This window comes from Erythranthe guttata, chromosome 10 (assembly GCF_056151865.1).
Source record: "Erythranthe guttata isolate IM_541 chromosome 10, IM_541, whole genome shotgun sequence".
In the NCBI taxonomy this organism is placed as follows: Eukaryota; Viridiplantae; Streptophyta; class Magnoliopsida; order Lamiales; family Phrymaceae; genus Erythranthe; species Erythranthe guttata.
In genome coordinates, this window is record NC_142542.1 from 16598817 (window position 1) to 16618604 (window position 19788).

The window sequence follows — 19788 nt, forward strand, 5'->3', positions numbered from 1 at the left end:
TTATTTTTAGTTTCAGAACTCCATTGAATTTTGTAAGCATATTTTTTTCACTAATTCTTACTTACCCTAAAGTTTTCTGTAATATAAATTACAAAAGAAATTAATTCCAAAAGCGCATCCGTTGCCTGAAATTTTCAAAAAGTAATTTATAAATCAAAGTCTTATATATATTTACTATTAATTTATCAAAATAAATTTAAAAAAATACAAAATTATAAATTTTCTACAACCTTACATGAAAAATATAATTAACTAAATATAATAAAATAAATAAAAAGTTGAACTAAAATAAAAAAAATGTTCAATTATTACCCCTATTGGGTAAATAATAGATGGAGTAAAAAGGATCAGATAGGTGAAGAAGGGAGTGCCCAGTTGTCGTAACAGGCTAGGCAGGCACCCATCTCGCATTTTTAATTGCGAGATTTTTACCACTCATCACTTCCCGTTAAAACTTGCCTGAAGGATCATACTTTCAAACATCTGATACACAGCCTATTTTATAGTACTTTCATCAGCGCATATTTCCTTAAACTTTCGATGTGGGATACTTATTTGGCTGCATTTCTAATATCAAATCCTCTTTTCTTTTTTTTCTTTTCCTATTCTCTTGAATGTCACTTGTTAATTATTTCACTTTCTTTCTCTCACACATCTACTCCTCTCGTCTTCATATATTTTCGAGCAGATTCGACAGAGAAAGTGGGCTAAACTTCGAACGGTATGGATATGTATTTGCATGTACTAACCAATCTCTAACATCTTTATAAACTTGAAACCATATATTTCCAATTTGTGTGTAAGAAAGGTTGTTGTTCAAAGAATCAGTACGAACCGTACACCGTGAGAGAGAGAGAGAGAGAGAGAGAGAGAGAGAGAGAGAGAGAGATGACCAAAGTCAAAGTCGCAAGTTATATATCCTAGCTGCAAAACATATGTCCAGCTGAATGGTCCATGTCTTAAAGACAGATCCTTCTTAACGGCTTCATTTCGGTTAAGAAACAAGTTTTTTCATTCGAATTTTTCTTTTTAATATAGAACTGAAAGTAGCTTTTTCACTATCAGAAAAATTAAATTTTGTTCGAAAGACTAATTCTAGTTCCGTTCGATTTTCACCCAAATGTGGTGGGATTTTCAGCGGTTTTATTTCAAATGTGATTGCATTACTCCGGCTGCGAATACGACGGTTATTAATCCCTTTTTCCGGTTGCTGCTCTCTTTGCCGACGACCCCTCAGCCAAAACAGCGACATCATGTACAGAGGGGATACGTCGTTCTGTAACCAAGATGGCAGGCAAGAGCAGATTGAAATCGCGAAGCGAGTAAGAAGAAAATGAAGCAGCTTTCTTCGTCAAAGAGATCTAACTCGGCGAGACAAATAACCTCGAAATCTGCTAAGGAATACGATGCCGAGCCGGAGTAGAAGACTACCCATCTCTGCCACACTGTACAATCCCAAGATTGGGTTGCTGAAATTTGTGACCCCGAAAAAGGGCGTCCGGATCTGGTTCGGAGCTCTCACAGTGAAGTAATAATTTTCCCGGGATCTTGTGTCGCTTGTTAACTCGTAGCTAACAAGCACGTAATTGTCAATTGAAATAGACTCGCTTGGTGTCTCAAGAGAAAAGTTTGTGGCACACTGTAAAGTCACCCTGTAGAGATATAACTCGGAGGAGTGGTAAAGTATTAATACCTAGTTCTCTCCTATCTTGCATCGGTCTTATGAAGCTCGCATCTCCATCTCGAGCATGAATCCATGAAATCTCGAATCTCTCCTAATATCCTTCCGAGGTAATATTTGTATCTATAAATTATATGGGGAAGTCCTAATTCTCAAATATATACATATACGTGTCTTCTTGGTGAATGGTATTATTGCGAGGTCAGATCAGCGCGCATGAAAGTGAAGACCGCGGCCGGCATCGGCCGCGTTACCGAAAAGATGGGGTCGACCTCGCATGACGACGAAGACCGCGGCCGGCATCGGCCGCGTTACCGAAAAGCCGAGGTCGGAATCGATCTCGCATGAAAACGAAGACCGCGGCCGGTATAGGCCGTGTTACCGAAAAGCCGAGGTCGGAATCGACCTCGCACGGAAACGAGGACCGCGGCCGGTATCGGTCGCGTTACGAAAAGCCGAGGTCGGAATCGACCTCGCACCAATGATAGAAGAGTGCGATCAATATCGATCGCACTGGCTCAAGCCGAGGTCGGTATCGACCTCGCACGAAAGTGGAAGAATGCGGTCGGTATCGACCGCCCGGGCTAAAAATCGGGGTCGGAATCGACCTCGAAAAAAAAAAAAAAAAAAAACAAACGCAAGCATTCCGAACTATGAGTTCGCCACGATTAATGGACTTCGCATTCCTCGCGACGAGCTGGGGAGTAGATAAGGAGGAGTCAGAATCCTGTAAAAAATTTCAAGTCCTTCTAAAACAGAAAGATACGTATCACAACATTTGTACTATACCTCGTCTTTGTCTATTCTTCACCGATGCATAGTAAGGGAGTAGATGATCCGGGCTATTTTGCCCGAGCCCAATAGGTTTACCAATCAACCCCTTTTACCTTTCAAACCCAAGCCCACCAACCACGTGTTTGGGCCCAACAAAAACGGCCCACTCTCCACTCTCTTGTTTCTAGGGTTAGTAGTAATAAGAAGATAAGGAATGAGGGAAGGGGGAGATTACAAAAGAACCACACATGGAAATATACACACACAACATCAAGAACACACATTCTATACACACTCTATACACACCAAATACACACAGATACACGAAATACGATGATGAGGTCCAAATAGTTTGATTTTTTCTAACCAAATATGTTTCAAATTTTTTTAGATCACTACAGATGTGCAAGAGTGTTCGACACGCAGATACGATAACAAATTGAAGTGACACTGTTGCTGCTGCATAGCTTAAAACTTGTAACTTTTTTTTTTATTAGGATTTTCATTATTAGTTCATGCTTTGCTGAGCTAATTATTACTTCTAGATTTCAAATAAACAGTAAAATATAAATCACATGTTGAATGATTCATCATTCCACTTCAATCGATTCAAGAACGCGAGAACAAACTAATGCCCCCTTCAGGTATCTCGGTTGAAATCCCATCAATATCCGTAGAAGTAGTAGTCTCGCTTATTTCGACGATCCTCGTTACACGAGAAAGAGTTCGGGCATTACTAAATATGGGACTTTAGAAATGGATTCAATCGGTCAAAAAGAGTATTCGATTGAGTATCGAGGAAGAACGGAATTCAGGCCAAAATACTAAATAAAAGTAGGTCGGTTTATTTTGGGTGCTAATTGTAAATGATCCACCGTTACGGTTCATTAAATATAGAAAAGGATAAAGTTCTATGTCGCACGGAAACTTCAACTTCTTGACGTTTCTGTATTTCAGACACTTGGTGGACACCTTATGAGTCATTTTGCAATTTCTAAAAGATTAAATACATGTTTGAATAACAAAATTTCAAATATTTTTGTTGATTTCCTAATTATTTATACGATTTAATGATCAATTGCAAATTGATAATTACCTGTAAAAATGATTTTCAATATGTTTGTATGAAAATATATAAAAAATAATTTTTATATAAATAAAAACTTATTTATGTTTATATAGCATATTTATAAATAATACTCCTATAATTTTAATATTTACACGTTTGTCATGTCGGTTTTCTCGTTCCGCCAAATCACCGTTTCTATGTCCGTACTCGTAGGGATAAACAATTGACTAGAGAGATATGATGTGGGCTTTTACCATAATACCCTCGGATTTGTACAAGTCTGGAGTTTCAACCGTAAACAAATTAGTCCCAACAAATCCCCATCCGCTTCGTTACAGAAATGGATGACGAGAAACGAAGTCAAATCAACGCCACCAAGTCAGGTCGGCTCGCCACCGCCGACGCCGGCTCCGGCGCCGCCGACTGGGCGGAGCTAACCAACGAGTGCCTCGTCAACATCTTCTCCCGCCTTTCCTTCGAGGAACGATGGCGAGGCGCTATGCGCGTGTGCAAGGCTTGGAATCAAGTCTGCCAGGATCCGTGCCTCAACTCGGTGATTGACCTCGATTACCACTTCGATTCCGCCGGTGAGTTGCCCCGATTCTGGAATCCCGAGTTCGAGCGCAGGATCGATAATATGCTCCGATCCGTCGTCGTTTCGAGTGCAGGCTGCCTCTCTCAGATCCGCCTCAGGCACTGCTCCGATCGATCGCTCTCTTTGGTTGCGAAAATGTATGTATTTTTTTTTAGATTTTTGTATGTGCTGCGAAATTATTTGAATTGATTGATTGATTGATTTTATCTTTTATTGATTAGCGTTTTTTTTCTAGTTGTGGTTGAATTGATTGCGCTTGATTTCATATGTGTAAATATGGTTGTGGATGATTCCATTTTTCACGTGAGTAAAATTAAAATTGATTTTTGTGTTTTTGTCAATGGTTGGTTTAAATACTCTCAAATTGATTGAAGTATTTCTTAAATTTTCGCTAATTCGTCGATTTGAGGCGGTGTGAATCCGAAGCTTAAAATAATAAGTAGTAATCGGACTTACTGTTGTAGTTTTCGTGTTGTGTGTACTATCTTTTTTTAAAGTTAGTTTATTTCCGAAACGAAGGAACGGATAAAATGTTAGACGATGCGTGTTCTAGATATTTTCATTGGCATCCGATTACAGTTTCGTAAGTATTTTTAGTCAGTGAAACGTATTTCTTGAACACACATATGTTTGGCCGTATGTTACGTTGGACTATTAAATTTGTAAAACATTATCGAACCTTGGAATGAACTTGAAGAAATAGATTATTTTATCTACCTATATAAGTCGAACTAGCATATTCTGTGACGCAATTTCGACGATTGATTTCTTGATATTAGTTAGTAAGCTATGATTCAGACATGGGATTGTTACATTTTTAAGTTACATTTTTAAAGAGTAATACACTTACTCTCTAAGGTATGTTAAAATAACTTTAAGGTTTCTGTAATATCGGTCATTACAATCACCCCTGAAACTTCGTTAGAAACCCTAACGGAATAATGCATTGAATAAGCTATTCCGTTAGGGTTCTGACGGACTATTAGTTTCAGGCAGTGGTGGAGACAACATAGTTAGGGGTGACATGGATCTCCTAACATTTCTTAAATTCTTATTATTTTATGTAAGATTTATAAATTTTCGTCTATGGTAACATTAACGGCGCACGGGAAACAAATATAGTGCATATTGGTCCTCGAGACATGAAATTTTTGCTCCGGTAATTGTTTCAGGGGTGTGGATCTTGAAGTTATTTTAGCATACCTTAGGGGTTTAGGTGTAATTTACCCTTTTTTTTAAAACATCTATGACTTAATTGCATGTGTCTCTCTTTTCAGGTGCCCGAATCTTGAAGTTCTTTCTATCAAGAGCTCTCCTAACGTAACCGATGCAACTATGGACGAAATAGCGCACAGATGCCCCAAGATTAAGGAGCTTGACATAAGCTACTGCTACGAAATATCCCACAAATCTTTGATTGTCATAGGATCAAATTGTCCGAATCTGCGTAAACTTAAACGGAACTTATTGAACTGGTTGGATCCTTCCCAACATATAGGAACCGTCCCAAATGAGTACCTCAACGCCTGCCCTCAGAATGGGGATTCTGAAGCTGCAGCCATCTCGAAATTTATGCCTCAACTTCTTCATCTCGAACTTTGCTTCTCCAAAATGACGGCTAAAGGGCTCGCCCTAATTTCCGAAGGGTGTCAGAATTTGGAGCATTTGGATTTATCGGGATGTGCGAATGTGACTAGTAGAGGTATCGCCAAGGCTGTGCTGAGTTTGACGAAATTGAAAACTATCAAGAAACCCAACTTTTATATACCGAGGTCCGTTTATAATGCAGAAAGGTACGGTCATTGGAATATGTACGATGAGCGTTTTCAAACTGACGTGTTCAGAATTTGATCGTATGGGGAAAATGATTAGTGGTGAAATTATATTGTCAATAGAATATATCTTGTGTGTGTTTATTTGTCAAGGTACGGTGGAACTGTCACAGGCTGTAAAATAAAAACTATTTTACTATTTGAATGTATATATATTGTATGGCTTGCTATTTGAACCCAGGTTTTGAGATGTTGTTTGTTCATGGTAGTTGTTTTTTTCATTGCACTTTTTTTGTTTTTTTTTAAATGCTACGGTGCATCTCAATTAGGAATGGAAATTGGAACGGAATTTCTGAATGCCGCCGATTTTGATGTGGATACCTTTGATTTTGGGAACAATATTTTCAATCCGAATTCCGAAACTTGCAATTTTTGATCTGATTTTAGTTTCCGAAATCTGGATTTTTCGAAATTTCACTTATAAATTAATCATTTGTTCTTTCTTTCTTTTTTTTTTGTGAAAAACATAAAATTTTATGCAAATGTAATGTTAATCTTATAATGTCTGTTATGTTATAGGTGAATAGAGAATGGAAACTCTTTTAGATTTTGGAATAAGTTGTTCCCATTATAATTTTTTATATTTTTGGAACGAAATTGAAATTGAGTTTTCACTTAGGAAAATAAATCAGAATTTTTTCTAAGGTGCTAATTTTGATCTGATCCGCTCGATTTTTCAACCCTAACCGTACTTCACACACCAACCCCAAGAAGAGTTTCTCTCAACTCCAAAAGAATCCAAATAATCTCTTCAACTCCAAAAGAATAAGATCAGATCCAAATAATGTGCCACAACCAAGAAAACACTACACAAACATTTTGCGAAAACGAAAGAAGCAAACAAACTCGGAAACCTGCAAAAATTTCATTAACTAGTGACATAAAAAAAAATTGCACATACACTTTAGATTAAAAAGTGATCCACAAATTCAACCTAGTGATACAGAAGGAACTAATAACCATACACACACTGAAACACACACAGAGAGAAAGAGAAAAAGATAACTAGAAAAAAAGAAGTTGGTGTCAAATTATTATTAATAATAGTCGATCCACTTCGGTTCGGGGGCTTCTTTGAAATATCGGAGTTTCCGGCTGAAGCTCCTCTTTTCTGATGAACAACAACAACAATTCTTTTCTGCTGCTGCTCGCCTTCTCCACTTACTTTACTATGGTCTTCATGAATAAAATTCATATGATCTAATACATCATCGTAAACGAAATAAAATTACGTTTTATTGTATAGTCGAAACAAAATATATAGCAGTTATAACGAAAAAAAATTAACTACCTCCTTTAACGACGAAAGCAATGGCCATAATCATCAGCAAGAGCGCCCATGAAATTATCGCTCGATTTTTCATGATGCAGAGCTATGGTATGAGGTAGATGGGATAATGATTTATATATATATATACTAATTAATCCTCTTTTCTGAGGGTTTTAATTTTTTTAATTTTGATTATCAAGGGCTAACTTTTGTGATAATCAAGACTCACAAAGAAAATGAAAATCAACTTTGAGGGAATAAATTCTCAGATGGAACACAAAAGATTTGTAGACAAAAAAAGAAGAATAATAAAGAGATGGTGCAGCTGTCACATGTTGTCTGATATGTTTGATTTATATTGATATGTAACTATTCTAAGATTATTATTTATTTAAGGGTAAATAAAAAATAAAAATCTTTCGTGTGTAGGTAATTACAATTACCTTCAACTATGAATCTTCTCACATGTTCATCCTTGCGGTGTCAAATTTACTGGAATCTTTTAGATTATATGAAATATTCTTAAGTTTTATCCCATTCGAACTCCACATTTTGAAACAAGAAGAACACATGATGCGTTTATTGACTTGTAGAAACTGCATTTTTTGCACAAAACGAATATAAACTGGAGATATTCCACTGAATCTAAAAGATTATGTTAAATTTGACAACATAAAGGTGAACGTATAAGAAAATTCATAGTTGATGAATAATTATAATTACCCAAACAAGAGGGATTTTTTCTGTAATTTGACCACGTAAGAGTTTTTTCGGAATTGTGACCGTAATTTACCCTACTTTTTAATTTCATTGAAGTCTGATGTTGTGTAAGAGCTTAGCTGCCTTTTGGTAATATTTATCTTTATCATGTCGGAGTATGATTATATTAATGAAATCAAGAACGTGTCTTTTGGATGTGAAGGCATATATAAAATTCTCATATAATACCAAAATCTAACAAATTTAATCAAAAAATAATCTAAAGAATCAAAAATATTATTAACTAAATAATAATTTAATTATAATTAAAGATTTAATTTAATCTAATCTAATCTGATCTAATCCAAATCCGAATATAGATAAGCAAATGTGAGTGAGTTTGCATAATTAATGGTGGGGTAGGAAAATTCAAGTCTTCAATGAAGACATGAAAAGTGACATCAATTTTTTGGAGAGATGTCTAACGGCTATTTCAAAGACTTGCCGACAGTTTCCCAAACAATTTTCCAAGTGAGAGGCTTCTGTTTAAAATGTTTTGCTCTCAAGTTACTTATGTTTTGCTATTTATAGGGACAATTAGTGAAAACCCGCTCACTCATTGAGTATAATAAAAATGAATCTCACCTCCTTTTACATATTAGTGAAATCCCCTTTAATTATTTAATTAAATAAATATTTAATAAATTAATACTCAATAAACCTAATTTGCCATCATATCTTTTATATTTAAAATCTCTAACTACGTGAAACCCTATTTTTATTCTCCCGCGTTTTTTTCCTCCACCAACCGTTCTTCCCCATTTCTTTCGTCATAGTTCGTTTGTCCGCCCCGCTCTGTGCCTCAGCCACCACCGCTGCCCTGCCCCTCCCCGCCGCGATCCCGCCTCCACTTGCCGTGACTCTAGGGCCCCAGCCACCACCGTTGGAGTTGCTTGATGATGGAATCAATCGACCCCGATGAGGATGCAGAAACCTTGGACTGCATCTTCATGGAGAATCGCCGCCTCCGCGCTCTATTGATCCGGCCCTAGATCTACCAAAGTTTTGTCGGTTACATTATAGATACCAAGGTTTCCGATTTAATCATTAATTTTTTTATTATACGCCATTAGCGAGGCTTATCCACGCCGCAGTCATCTATGTCCTAGTGTTGCCATCTTTTTGCTTCTTTTTTTTTTCTTCTTTTTTTTGCTGTTGAAATTGTGTAGGTATCTCGCACGAAAAAATAGTTGTTTTCGTCACTTTTTTACTTGTTTTCGAATTCTGCTATTTATTTTAGTTGATTTCAAATTCTGCTATTTGTTTTCGATTTCTGCTATTTGTTTTAGTTGGTTTCAAATTCTGCTATTTGTTTTAGTTGGTTTAGATAATTTATAGTTGGTTTTGATAATTTTGTAATCGATTTCGACATGTTTGTAGTTAGTTTCAATAATGTTATAGTGATTTCGACAATTTATAGTTAATTTTGATAATAATTGATTTCAAACTGGTAAACCTTGCATACCATAATTTTATAGTTGATTGTGAAAAAAAACTAACAAAATGAAAATTGTAGTTGATTGAGAAATTTTTGTAGTTGATTATGGAAATAAAACAAAAATAAATTACAAATAAAAAATACTCAAAATTAATTAAAATGTTTAAAAAAATTAGTTTATTTTAGAATTTTTTTAGTTGAATTATGAAAAAGAAGAAAAAGGAAAAAAGGCTGGAAAAAAAGATACAAAAGTTACTTTTTATTAAATTTAAAAAAAAATATTATTTTTTAATAATTTAGTAAATAAAAAAGGGGAAAAAAACAATATTTATATAAATATAAAAAGGAATGAAGTAATGAGTAGTGGGTCGTGGGAATTGACTAGTGGAGATGGACAAATTTCGAATATAAGAAAAACTGGACCTAGTACTAATATTGAAAACAAGGGAGGATCCACTCTTATTAAAAAAAAAGCTAGAGTGAGTTATCAGTAATAGTCCCTTTTATAGTTATAGATACATCACGAAAACAAACTCTAAGGAATGGCAACAGAGTGGATAGCCTCGAAAAAGTGAAATACCAGAACCATTACCATTTAATTTATCTCAAATCAATACCATGTCAAATCTATTTAAAAATTTAATCGAAATATCAGAATCATTACCACCAATATCCGAATACTCACATGTATCCATTTACCACTTAAATTAGGTTATTAGAATAACTTTAAGCGAAATATATAAAATGAAATAAGACGTTTCATCAAAATTGAAGTTCCACAACAACAAAAAGATGATATATTAAAGGGTAAATTTCACTTTCCCCATTTTGTACTTTGGCTCGATATCACTTTACCCCATTCTACTATTGATTGCATCGATTTGCCCCCCGCACTTGAAATTTTCTCTCAGTGTTGCCCTGGCTGTTAGTTGTCAGACATTTGACCTTAACACCATTTGGTCTAAACTTTGAAATAACCAAAACGCCACCTCTCCCGGTTTAAATAATTATTAAAAAAACAAAAAATGAAAAAAAAAACATAATAATAAAAAATTCAAGACAACGAGAAAACATATTCCACAACGCCAGCCACAGTTTTTTTTTTTTTTTTTTTTTTCTGAATAATTATTTAAACTGGGAGGGGTGACTTTTTAGTAATTTTCAGACTTAGATCAATCGGTGTTAAGGTCTGTATTTCTTTTACCGAAACTATTACCAAACTCTAATGGTTTCGGTAACGAATTTTAAACGGGGCGGATACCCATGGTTAGCTAACGATCGGATTTTTTGCCATCCTTAAACAAGAAGGAAATTATACCCGTGCAATGTACTCGCGCAGTTCACTTTTGCGCAAGTACATTTGTGCATTGCTTTGTGCATGTATGTTTTTGCATATTGTTTAGTGCATGTTTGTTGATGTTGTATTCATGTCCTAGTATAGCAGTTATTATTTCATAGCCGTATATATTTTCCATATTAAGGTTGTATATCAAATGGCCCCTAATATAATATATATAGACTTTTAAGATTTTTAATAGATAATCTAAATTATAATGGGCAAATGGAAAACAGGCGTATGACAAGTGATTTAAATGCATATAGGTCCAGATACAAAAAGTCTCGCAAATAAATCCATCCCCATGTCTTTTGTTCCCCATAATATAATTTTCATCAACTTCACCAATTATACTATAACTTTATCCATATTGCACATTGACCCCGATTTGAACAAAGATATCACATTAAGTCCAAGCTTTCATAATTTTTTGAAAAAGTATTTTGCTTTTAGAAAATACCGTTTTTCAGAATTTTTTTCCGGCCAGATTCTGGCATTGACTGCGCAGTTCACAAACGTTGAACTTTTTTATTTATTTAATTTTTCTTTTTTAAAAAATTTGAATATTTTTTTCCAAACGGTCTCCGCCGCTGGGCTTTTTTTTTTTAATAATGTTTCTCTCTAAATTATTGTGTTAACAACAAAATTATTGGCCGAGATAGTAATATTGAATGTCAAAATCGTAATATTACGGTCGGAGACAGTAATATTACGGTAAAAAACAACAAAATTGCAAGCTAAGACGATAAAATTAATTAATACAGTTAAATTACGGTCTGAGGCCAGTAATATTACTATCTCCGAGACAGTAATATTGCGGCCAAAACAGTAATATTAATGAAAATAATTTTTTTTTAAGAAATAAAAAGGTTTAAAAAAAGTCAACGACGGTGACCGGCGGTCAACCTATCGGAAAATAATTCGAAAACAAGTTTTCAAAACAAAAAAAGGCATTGGCGAAGACCCGGGTCTTCGGCGGTGGTCAAAATTAGTTATTTGGTGAAATTAGGCTAAATTGGGGTGTAAATCATGAAATTGGATTTGAATTGGAGTTTGAAGGAGTTGGAAATTAGGCTAATCTTGGGATGAAAATTAAGTATTAAATGAGCAAAATTAAATAAATTAGATGGGGGTGTGTATTAAATAAACTATCCATTATATAATGTGAAAAATGTTAGTTAAGAGTGCGTGGGAGTCGACTCACCCTAATGACAGGGTGGATCTTTTTCCAGCCGCGGCATTATGTAAGAGAACAAAGAAACTACAACCGGTAACATTAACTTCTTCAAATATATATCACGACAAGTATAAAGTTCACAACCAAATAGAACCCAAACCAAAAAAATGAACAAAAAATAAACAAAAATAAAAATAAATAAAAACCTTCTTATTAGATAGACATGCATGTATATAAGGCCTTGGCAAGGTCTAGAGAAAGAAGAAAGCAAAGAAAACGGAGAAATTGATACCGAAACTAGCTCGAACCAATAAAGACGACTTTTCGCGAACTGCGGCTGATGATGACGTCGTATTTACAGACGGGCTACGAACCCTCCTCTTAATTTGTACAACTATTATCTCCCTCGATAGTTTCACCGATTTAGATGTATGCTCGATTGCTAAGTGTGTACCCAAATTAGAGGAGTTACTGCGAATTTCATTTGAAGTCTTGGATGTAATTCCATATGCCCTTGTTGGAAAAGAAAATAATTGGGTTGATAACAAGATTAGTGCTATCATCAACCATAGAGAGAGTATATACTTCATTTTTCTCTCACTTTTTTGTTTGCTGAATGAAAGGAAATTTGTGAAGATGAGAACTTTATAGTTGAGAGGAACTATATATATATATATATATATATATATATTAGATTAGCAACTTGTTGGAAGGTGGCAAAATGCAAAATTGTGGGGAGGAACGATAGATCAGGCAAAGAGCTGGCTGGCTCTATAAGAAAGATACATTTAAAATCAAGTGGTATTTATTTAATAATTGATGAATGATGTATTTTTTTTATGATGATCAATCATAAATATTTAATCAATTGGTATTTATTTGACTAATTCACGTTGGGTGGGGGTGGGTAGGGGGTTGGGTGGGGCTCTGTTGAAATTCAAGTGGTCTAATGAATTTGACTAATTGTGAGTGGGCCTAAATCAGTGTATTTAAAATGTCGCAAGTCAAAATATTGATTCTACGGTGTACGCTGTCGTATTTATTTGACACGACTTTTTCAAAATAAAAATTAGATAATAACTAAGTAATTATGTTGATACTTTTAATGAAAATCAATACTATATAAATATTAAAATTGGTATTTTTCTTGTTTTAATACCACACATATAAAACCTTCAAACTCCTCGCCTCTTTCTTCACAAATCCCTCATCTTCCTCCTTCGGAAATCCTCCAAAAATATCTAATCCCACAAAAAATAAAACCTCAAAAAACATATGAAACGGAATCAGAAGACAGCAAAATGGTTATTACATGACAGTAGAACTCATATGCATATTTACTAATAATATTATATTATTTCAAAAATGTTTTATCAATAGATAATATCCTTCAATTATAGACTTTACTATGTACTTCTATTTAAAAGAGTTATTGCAAATAAGTCCATCAATAGGTATTTATTCATAAAAAATTCAGACAAAAAATTCATTTACCAATAAGTACACACATGGTCCAGATTTTTGTAAAAGAATAAAATAACGCCTCATACTTTAATATGCTCCAATTTCATCATTAACTTAATTTAACTTCAATTTGACCCCAAATTTCACAAATTATTCAATTTTGACCCAAAACTTCTTTTTTTCAAAATTGTTTTTTTCAAAAACTTTTTTTTCCCGCCGGATTCCGGCGTTGACTTTTCAATTTTTTTTTCTTCCGGATTTTTTTGCCGGATTCCGGCGTTGACTTTTCAATTTTATTTTTATATTTTTTTCTTCCGGATTTTTTTTGCCGGATTCCGGCGTTGACTTTTCAATTTTATTTTTATTTTTTTTTCTTCCGGATTTTTTTGCCGGTTTCCGGCGTTGACTTTTTCGAATTTTTTTCTTCTTCTTTTCTTTCTTTCTGTAATTTTTTTTTCGTTTAAACAACACTATTGTTGTGATTGACAGTAATATTAACTATATTACTGTTAAACACAGTAAAATTAACTAAACTACAGTTTAACACAATAATATTGCTATATTAATCTCTAGCACAGTAATATTAACACAACAAAAGTCATTATTATTGTGTAATAGAATAATATTACTATGTTGACCGTTCAACAAATGTAAACATAATAAAAACCAAAAGAATTAATATTACTGTGAGTGACAGTAATATTACTATAACAACAGTAATATTACCGTCAACCACAGTAATATTACAATAATAGACAGTAATATTATTACGTTAGTCCGTGAATAACTCAAACAAACAAAAAATTCAAACAAAATAATAATATTGATGTGGTTGACAGCAATATTACTATAACAACAGTAATATTACCGTCAACCACAGTAATATTATTGTGTTTACAGTAATATTACAATAATAGACAGTAATATTATTACGTTACTCCGTGAATAACTCAAACAAAACAAAAAACCCAAAAAAATAATAATATTGATGTTGTTGACAGTAATATTATTGTGTTTATAGTTATTTTACTGTCAGCGACAGTAATATAATTACGTTGACTTGTCAACAAATCAAACAAAATAAAAAAAAAACAACAAAAAATAAAAAAATAATAATAATACATTAATTTACTGTCAACGGCAGCACAATTACATAAATGTATTGTCAACGGCAGTACAATTACGTTAATTAACTGTCATTACAGTATAATTACGTTAATTTACTGTCAGTGACAGCACAATTACGGTCAACGTTTAGCAGCAGACGTAAAAATAAAAGACAAACAAAAAAAAAACCTTAAAAAAATACTAAAAAAAATCAACGCCGGAAACCGGCGAAAAAATCCGGAAGAAAAGAAAAGAAAAAAGAAAAAAAAAAGTCAACGTTGGAAACCGGCGAAAAAATCCGAAAGAAAGAACAAAAAATAAAAAATAAAATGAAAAGTCAACGCCGGAATCCGGCGGCAAAATTTTTTTTTTTGAAAAAAAAAAAGTTTTGGGTCAAATTGAGATTAAATTAAGTTAAGGATGAAATTGGAGCATATTAAATTATGCGCCAAAAAAAAGTCAAAATTGAATTTTTGTGGTCAAAATTGTATTTTTGTGGACAAAATTGATTAAATTGGGTTACAATTAAAAATTCGGTATAGAGGGTTGAGGGTAATATTGACATATACATGAATGTTTCCTTTACATCTGTGCTTGTCATCTGTGCTTGTAAAAACTTTCTTTTTTGCAAATTTTCTAATTAGTTTCAACCTTTTCCACCTCTACTCTCTACTAGTAATACCACTAATAACTTCATTCTATGCATTTCGATTCAAATCGGATTTACTATACATCATTCATAATTCATCTATTAGGTATGGTCTTTTAAATGTTACATTAGGTGAAATACAAGGCATTACTTAATAAACACGTCACAAGTACACGTGTATGATAAGATTACTAACATCAATTCACCATGAGATGTAATAAAGAACGAACAAGTAGATAGGCATTGTATATTAATTATATGTTATAATTTATAGTGATATTTGTCACCATGGGAGACCTAACAATTATTCAAATGATAGAATAAAGGGGTAAATACATATAAATCCCCAAACACGAACTTAAAGGGCGGATCAGTCCTTACAGACGTGTCATAGGCGTATCAGTCCCTAATGCAAAGTTTCACATGCAGTTCAGTCCCTAGAGGCAAGTGAAAATTCTACAATACCCTTTATTTTAATCTGAAATTACATACTTTTTCATTTTCTCCCTCTTACTTTTCTCTTTCTTCTCTCTTTCCTCTTTCCTCTTTTTCTATGTCTCTTGTCTCTCTCATTTTCTTGCCCGCTCCAATTCAATTTATGTTATTTTTCTTCATACAACAAACGAAAATGAACACGAAAATGCGCAAGAAAACAAACTCCTAAATCAATACAAATGAAGCAACAAGAACAAAGAAAAGGAAGAACCAAGGTAGTAGAAGAAGAAAAAAACAAAAAGAAAAGAGGAAAGAGACCCATTTTCGAATAATGGTGAAGGAGAAGAAATAAAATTTGATTTGTTTCCCTAATAAGTAACTCGGTTCCAATATCTGTTATTTTGTTCTTCGAGTTTGTAAAGATCATTTATTTATTGTCGATTTTGAACACTCTTCTCTTGGGTATTATTATTCGGCGACATTAGCGTGTTCCCAAAGCATTTTTAGTCCTAGCAAGGATTTGATGTATGATGTTTGATGACTTTGATATAGGAAATGGGAAAAAAGTTTATTGTATTATTCTTGGTGATGTTGTAGTATATGCCATATGCAATAGTGGTATTCCTAGTGCATTTGGATGGTATTGAAAGAGAGTATTGGAAGTAGTGGAACTTTATAGTGGGTTAACAATATTTGTATGTAGTTGCAGAAATATGTCATTTGTTATAGAACTAACAATATTATTAGTCAACTCTACCCGTACTTTATATTGAAAACATTGTACCATATATTTTTATGAATTGCACTTACCTGTTGAAGTCATGGTACTATATTTTGTTATGAATTGAGTTTATATGGTTGACTTGGTCACAAATTAATATACATAATATAAGCGTACCATACTAATGAACAACACCTATTTTCTAGTTTATTTGAAGATACCGTGTCAATTCTAGACATGTACTTCACATGTGTATTCACTGTACTTACGTGTTTCACACATCGGACTATAGTTTGTGATGAATTGAGTTATACCGATTTTCATGACACTTTAATGATCAATTAGTATAGGAGATGCATAAATTATGTTTTAGATGTGTATGTTAAGGTTGGTGAGCTGTATTGTTGCGTTTGGAGTACAAAATGCCATAAATATGTTGAATTTCATACATGATACTCATATAAGTGTACAAAATACCATAAATGTGTTGGATTTATTACATGATACTCATATAAGTGTATAAGGCTCATGCGTAGAGCTAAAATTTCCCTCAAATGTTCCCATAATCTATGTTGATCAACTCCTACATCATCTCATTTCATGTTAATAGTCTTACAATGAAGAAATGCGTCTTAAAATGATATTATATGGATGCATTGGCCCCACAATAATATAAAGAATATAACAGTACAATATGAATGGACAACATATACTTTATGAATAAACTCACAATACTATATGCATGAATAACTCTAACTTTACCAATTTATACATTGTACTTATAATTTGTGGAACAAAACATACTATATTTTGTGGTAAATTGAGTTAAACCAATTTCCTTGACACTTTAATGATGAATTAGTACGGAAGATGCATAAATTATGTTTTAGATGAGTATTTTAATTTTGGTGAACATTGGTTTTACGTTTGGAGTCCACAAATGTGTTTGATTTCCTACATGATATTCACATATAGTACAAGACTTGTATGTATGACTAGTATTTTTCTCAAATGTTAACATAATTGATGTTGATGGATTCTCATGTTATCTCATTTCATGTAATTAGTCATAAAATGAATGAATGCCTCAGAAAATGAGCTTATATTGTTGCATTGGTTCCAAAATAATATCTATAAAGCAAGAGTACCATATAAATAGAGAACATCTACTTTTTCATTGAAATAAGCGTACTCTATGAATGGACAACACGAGCATCACTGGTGTAATGTATTCATTTCTATGTAGAATAAATTGTACCATAAGTATAATGAATTGAATTGTACCAATTTCATAATAAATTTGGTGATTAATGAGTGTCGGAGGGACATAAAATATATTGTAAATGACTATTTTAAGATTGATGAACAATGGTGTTGCGTTTAGAGTTCAAAATGCCTCAAAATGCCGACATGATACTCACTTCAACAACACGTACTTCACCACTGAACCAAACTACACTAGCAATACTATTGTTTAATACGATATATACTACTGCAGTCACATAAAACACAAAATGTTTCAAAAAATAATACGAGAAGCGTCTTTCTCAAAACCTATATCAAACTATCAAACATCTTTTAAATACGTGACTAGAAAAAAAAATCAAATCTTGTTTCTTCCCCTTCACGATTCTTCGAGAATTGGTCTCTTTCTTCTTTTCATTTTGTTTTCTTCACGAGTTTTTTCTTGGGCCTTTTCATTTGTTGTTTGAAGAAAAGTAACTGAAAATTGAGTTTTGAATTGGAATGGGGCAAGGAAAGAAAAGAGAAAAGAGAAAGAGAAAAAGAGGAAAGAGAAAAGAGAAAATAAAAAAGAAAGAAAAAATGAAGATTGAGAAAAATTAAATGAAGAGAGAGACAGAGAGAGAAAAAAATAATATAATAATGCAAACATAGGGACTGAACTGCAAGTGAAACTCTGCAGTAGGGACTGATCCGCCTATAAAAAGTCTGTATGGACTGATCCGCGCTTTAAATTTGTATTTGAGGATTTATCTATACTTACCCCTAGAATAAATTGTGACAGCAAATACAATAGAAAATTGTCTTTCTTCCTTTTCATATTGTGCAATAATTAGTGACCGAGCCTAGAATTTGTAACAAGATGGGTTATATGTTGCAGAGGTTCGAAGACACAGTCCCAAAAGGGTATTCAAAACAATAATAAAAACAATTATCTAAATAATAATATCTATAGGCTTTTAAAAGATGATGTAAATGATAATAGTACATCAAACATATCATCATTGGAGTTCCTTAATTATTAGAGTTCTATACTAAAAAAATTTTTGTTTTTACTTTTTATTATAAATAAGAGTAAATTAAAATATAATATCTTTAATTGAGTTTGATTTTCTTCAAAATTAGAATTTTTTTGTAATCTTGGGATGATAAATTAAGTATTACGTGAGCTAAATGGAAAAAAAAGGCGGGTTAGGGCATCTCCGACCGAACGCCATAACGCCATTTTTTCATCTAATTTAGGTACTTTTAGTCTTCCACTCGAAATTCCTATATCATCATTACACCTAAAATTGTAGAGATTTGGTTTTAGCCTCCCACCGTGGTCAACCACCATATCACCAAATACTCAAATCCTATTTTTTCACCAATTTTTTTGGTAAAGAAATTTTCATCTCCCACCGATCCACCATTTTCCTATTTTTCCACCAAATCCTATTTTTTCTACTAAATATAGAGGTGAAAATAGGATTTGGCGTAATTAACACCATTTTATTAAGTACCATATAAAATGACGATTTTAACTAATTGCACCTGATTACCAACTTATTAGCATATTTATGGTAAATACATTGATATTAATTATTAAATTAGTTTTTAAAATGTAAATACTTTTGTTATTATTAACAAAACATTAATTCTAATAATATAAATATGCTTATTTTTAATTAATTTGTATATTTTGTTGCAATGTTTATTAGTTCATTTCTTTACTTAACAAATACGCTAATTGCTATTAATAAAATATAATAAGCAGCAATGGCATGATTAACGAAACACACTTCGAGACATTTAAATTGAAATACATAGCTCATAAAATAACAAACAACATAACATGATAACAAAACATGATAAACAATAACACAAATTATTAAATTTAAATCAGCATGAACTGCTTATTTAAATTCTTATGACGTACTTAATATATGATTTATGCAATAATTTATGAGATTATTGTTTACGTATGATTTTATTATATTTAAAATAATTTGAGTTCATGTTATTTCATGTTCAGACAGTTTTTTAAAATTGATAACATAATTTTTCAATTATATAGTTAAGAAAATTTATTACTTAACATTGGATCCATAATTAATATTTAGGAAATAAAATATTATAAAATTACGATTAACATTAAATTTATAGTTTTGGAGCATATATGGCGAAATGCCATGGGAGACCAAACCAAATCTCATTTCCTATAAGTGGTGAAATGGTGAAATATTACTATTTTAATATT

The 19788-nt window shown here is 32.8% G+C and overlaps 1 protein-coding gene, 1 long non-coding RNA gene and 1 other non-coding gene across 3 annotated transcripts; 1 reads left to right on the forward strand and 2 right to left on the reverse strand.

The window, feature by feature from the left end:
• Positions 1-343: 343 nt before the first annotated feature.
• On the reverse strand, positions 344-447 carry LOC148767705 (small nucleolar RNA Z279/snoR105/snoR108). Its single transcript, XR_016034161.1, has one exon. It is a non-coding gene; the product is annotated as a small nucleolar RNA Z279/snoR105/snoR108 (small nucleolar RNA).
• Positions 448-3704: 3257 nt separating this feature from the next.
• Positions 3705-6127, forward strand: LOC105960256 (F-box protein SKIP1). The gene is made up of 2 exons (XM_012984423.2): positions 3705-4256; positions 5397-6127. The coding sequence occupies exons 1-2, from the start codon at positions 3865-3867 to the stop codon at positions 5968-5970; spliced, it is 966 nt and encodes a 321-aa protein (XP_012839877.2). The 5' UTR covers positions 3705-3864; the 3' UTR covers positions 5971-6127.
• Positions 6128-6794: 667 nt separating this feature from the next.
• Positions 6795-7544, reverse strand: LOC105960237 (uncharacterized). The gene is made up of 2 exons (XR_001173002.2): positions 7243-7544; positions 6795-7151 (listed from the first exon to the last, which is right to left on the reverse strand). It is a non-coding gene; the product is annotated as an uncharacterized LOC105960237 (long non-coding RNA).
• Between the last annotated feature and the right edge of the window lie 12244 nt (positions 7545-19788).

Bases quoted from the DNA above. Each gene is read 5' to 3' on its own strand.
- LOC105960256 (XM_012984423.2), top strand. From the start codon at position 3,865: ATGGATGACGAGAAACGAAGTCAAATCAACGCCACCAAGTCAGGTCGG. The intron at 4,257-5,396 runs GTATGTATTTTT...CTCTCTTTTCAG, and splicing joins CTCTCTTTGGTTGCGAAAAT to GTGCCCGAATCTTGAAGTTC.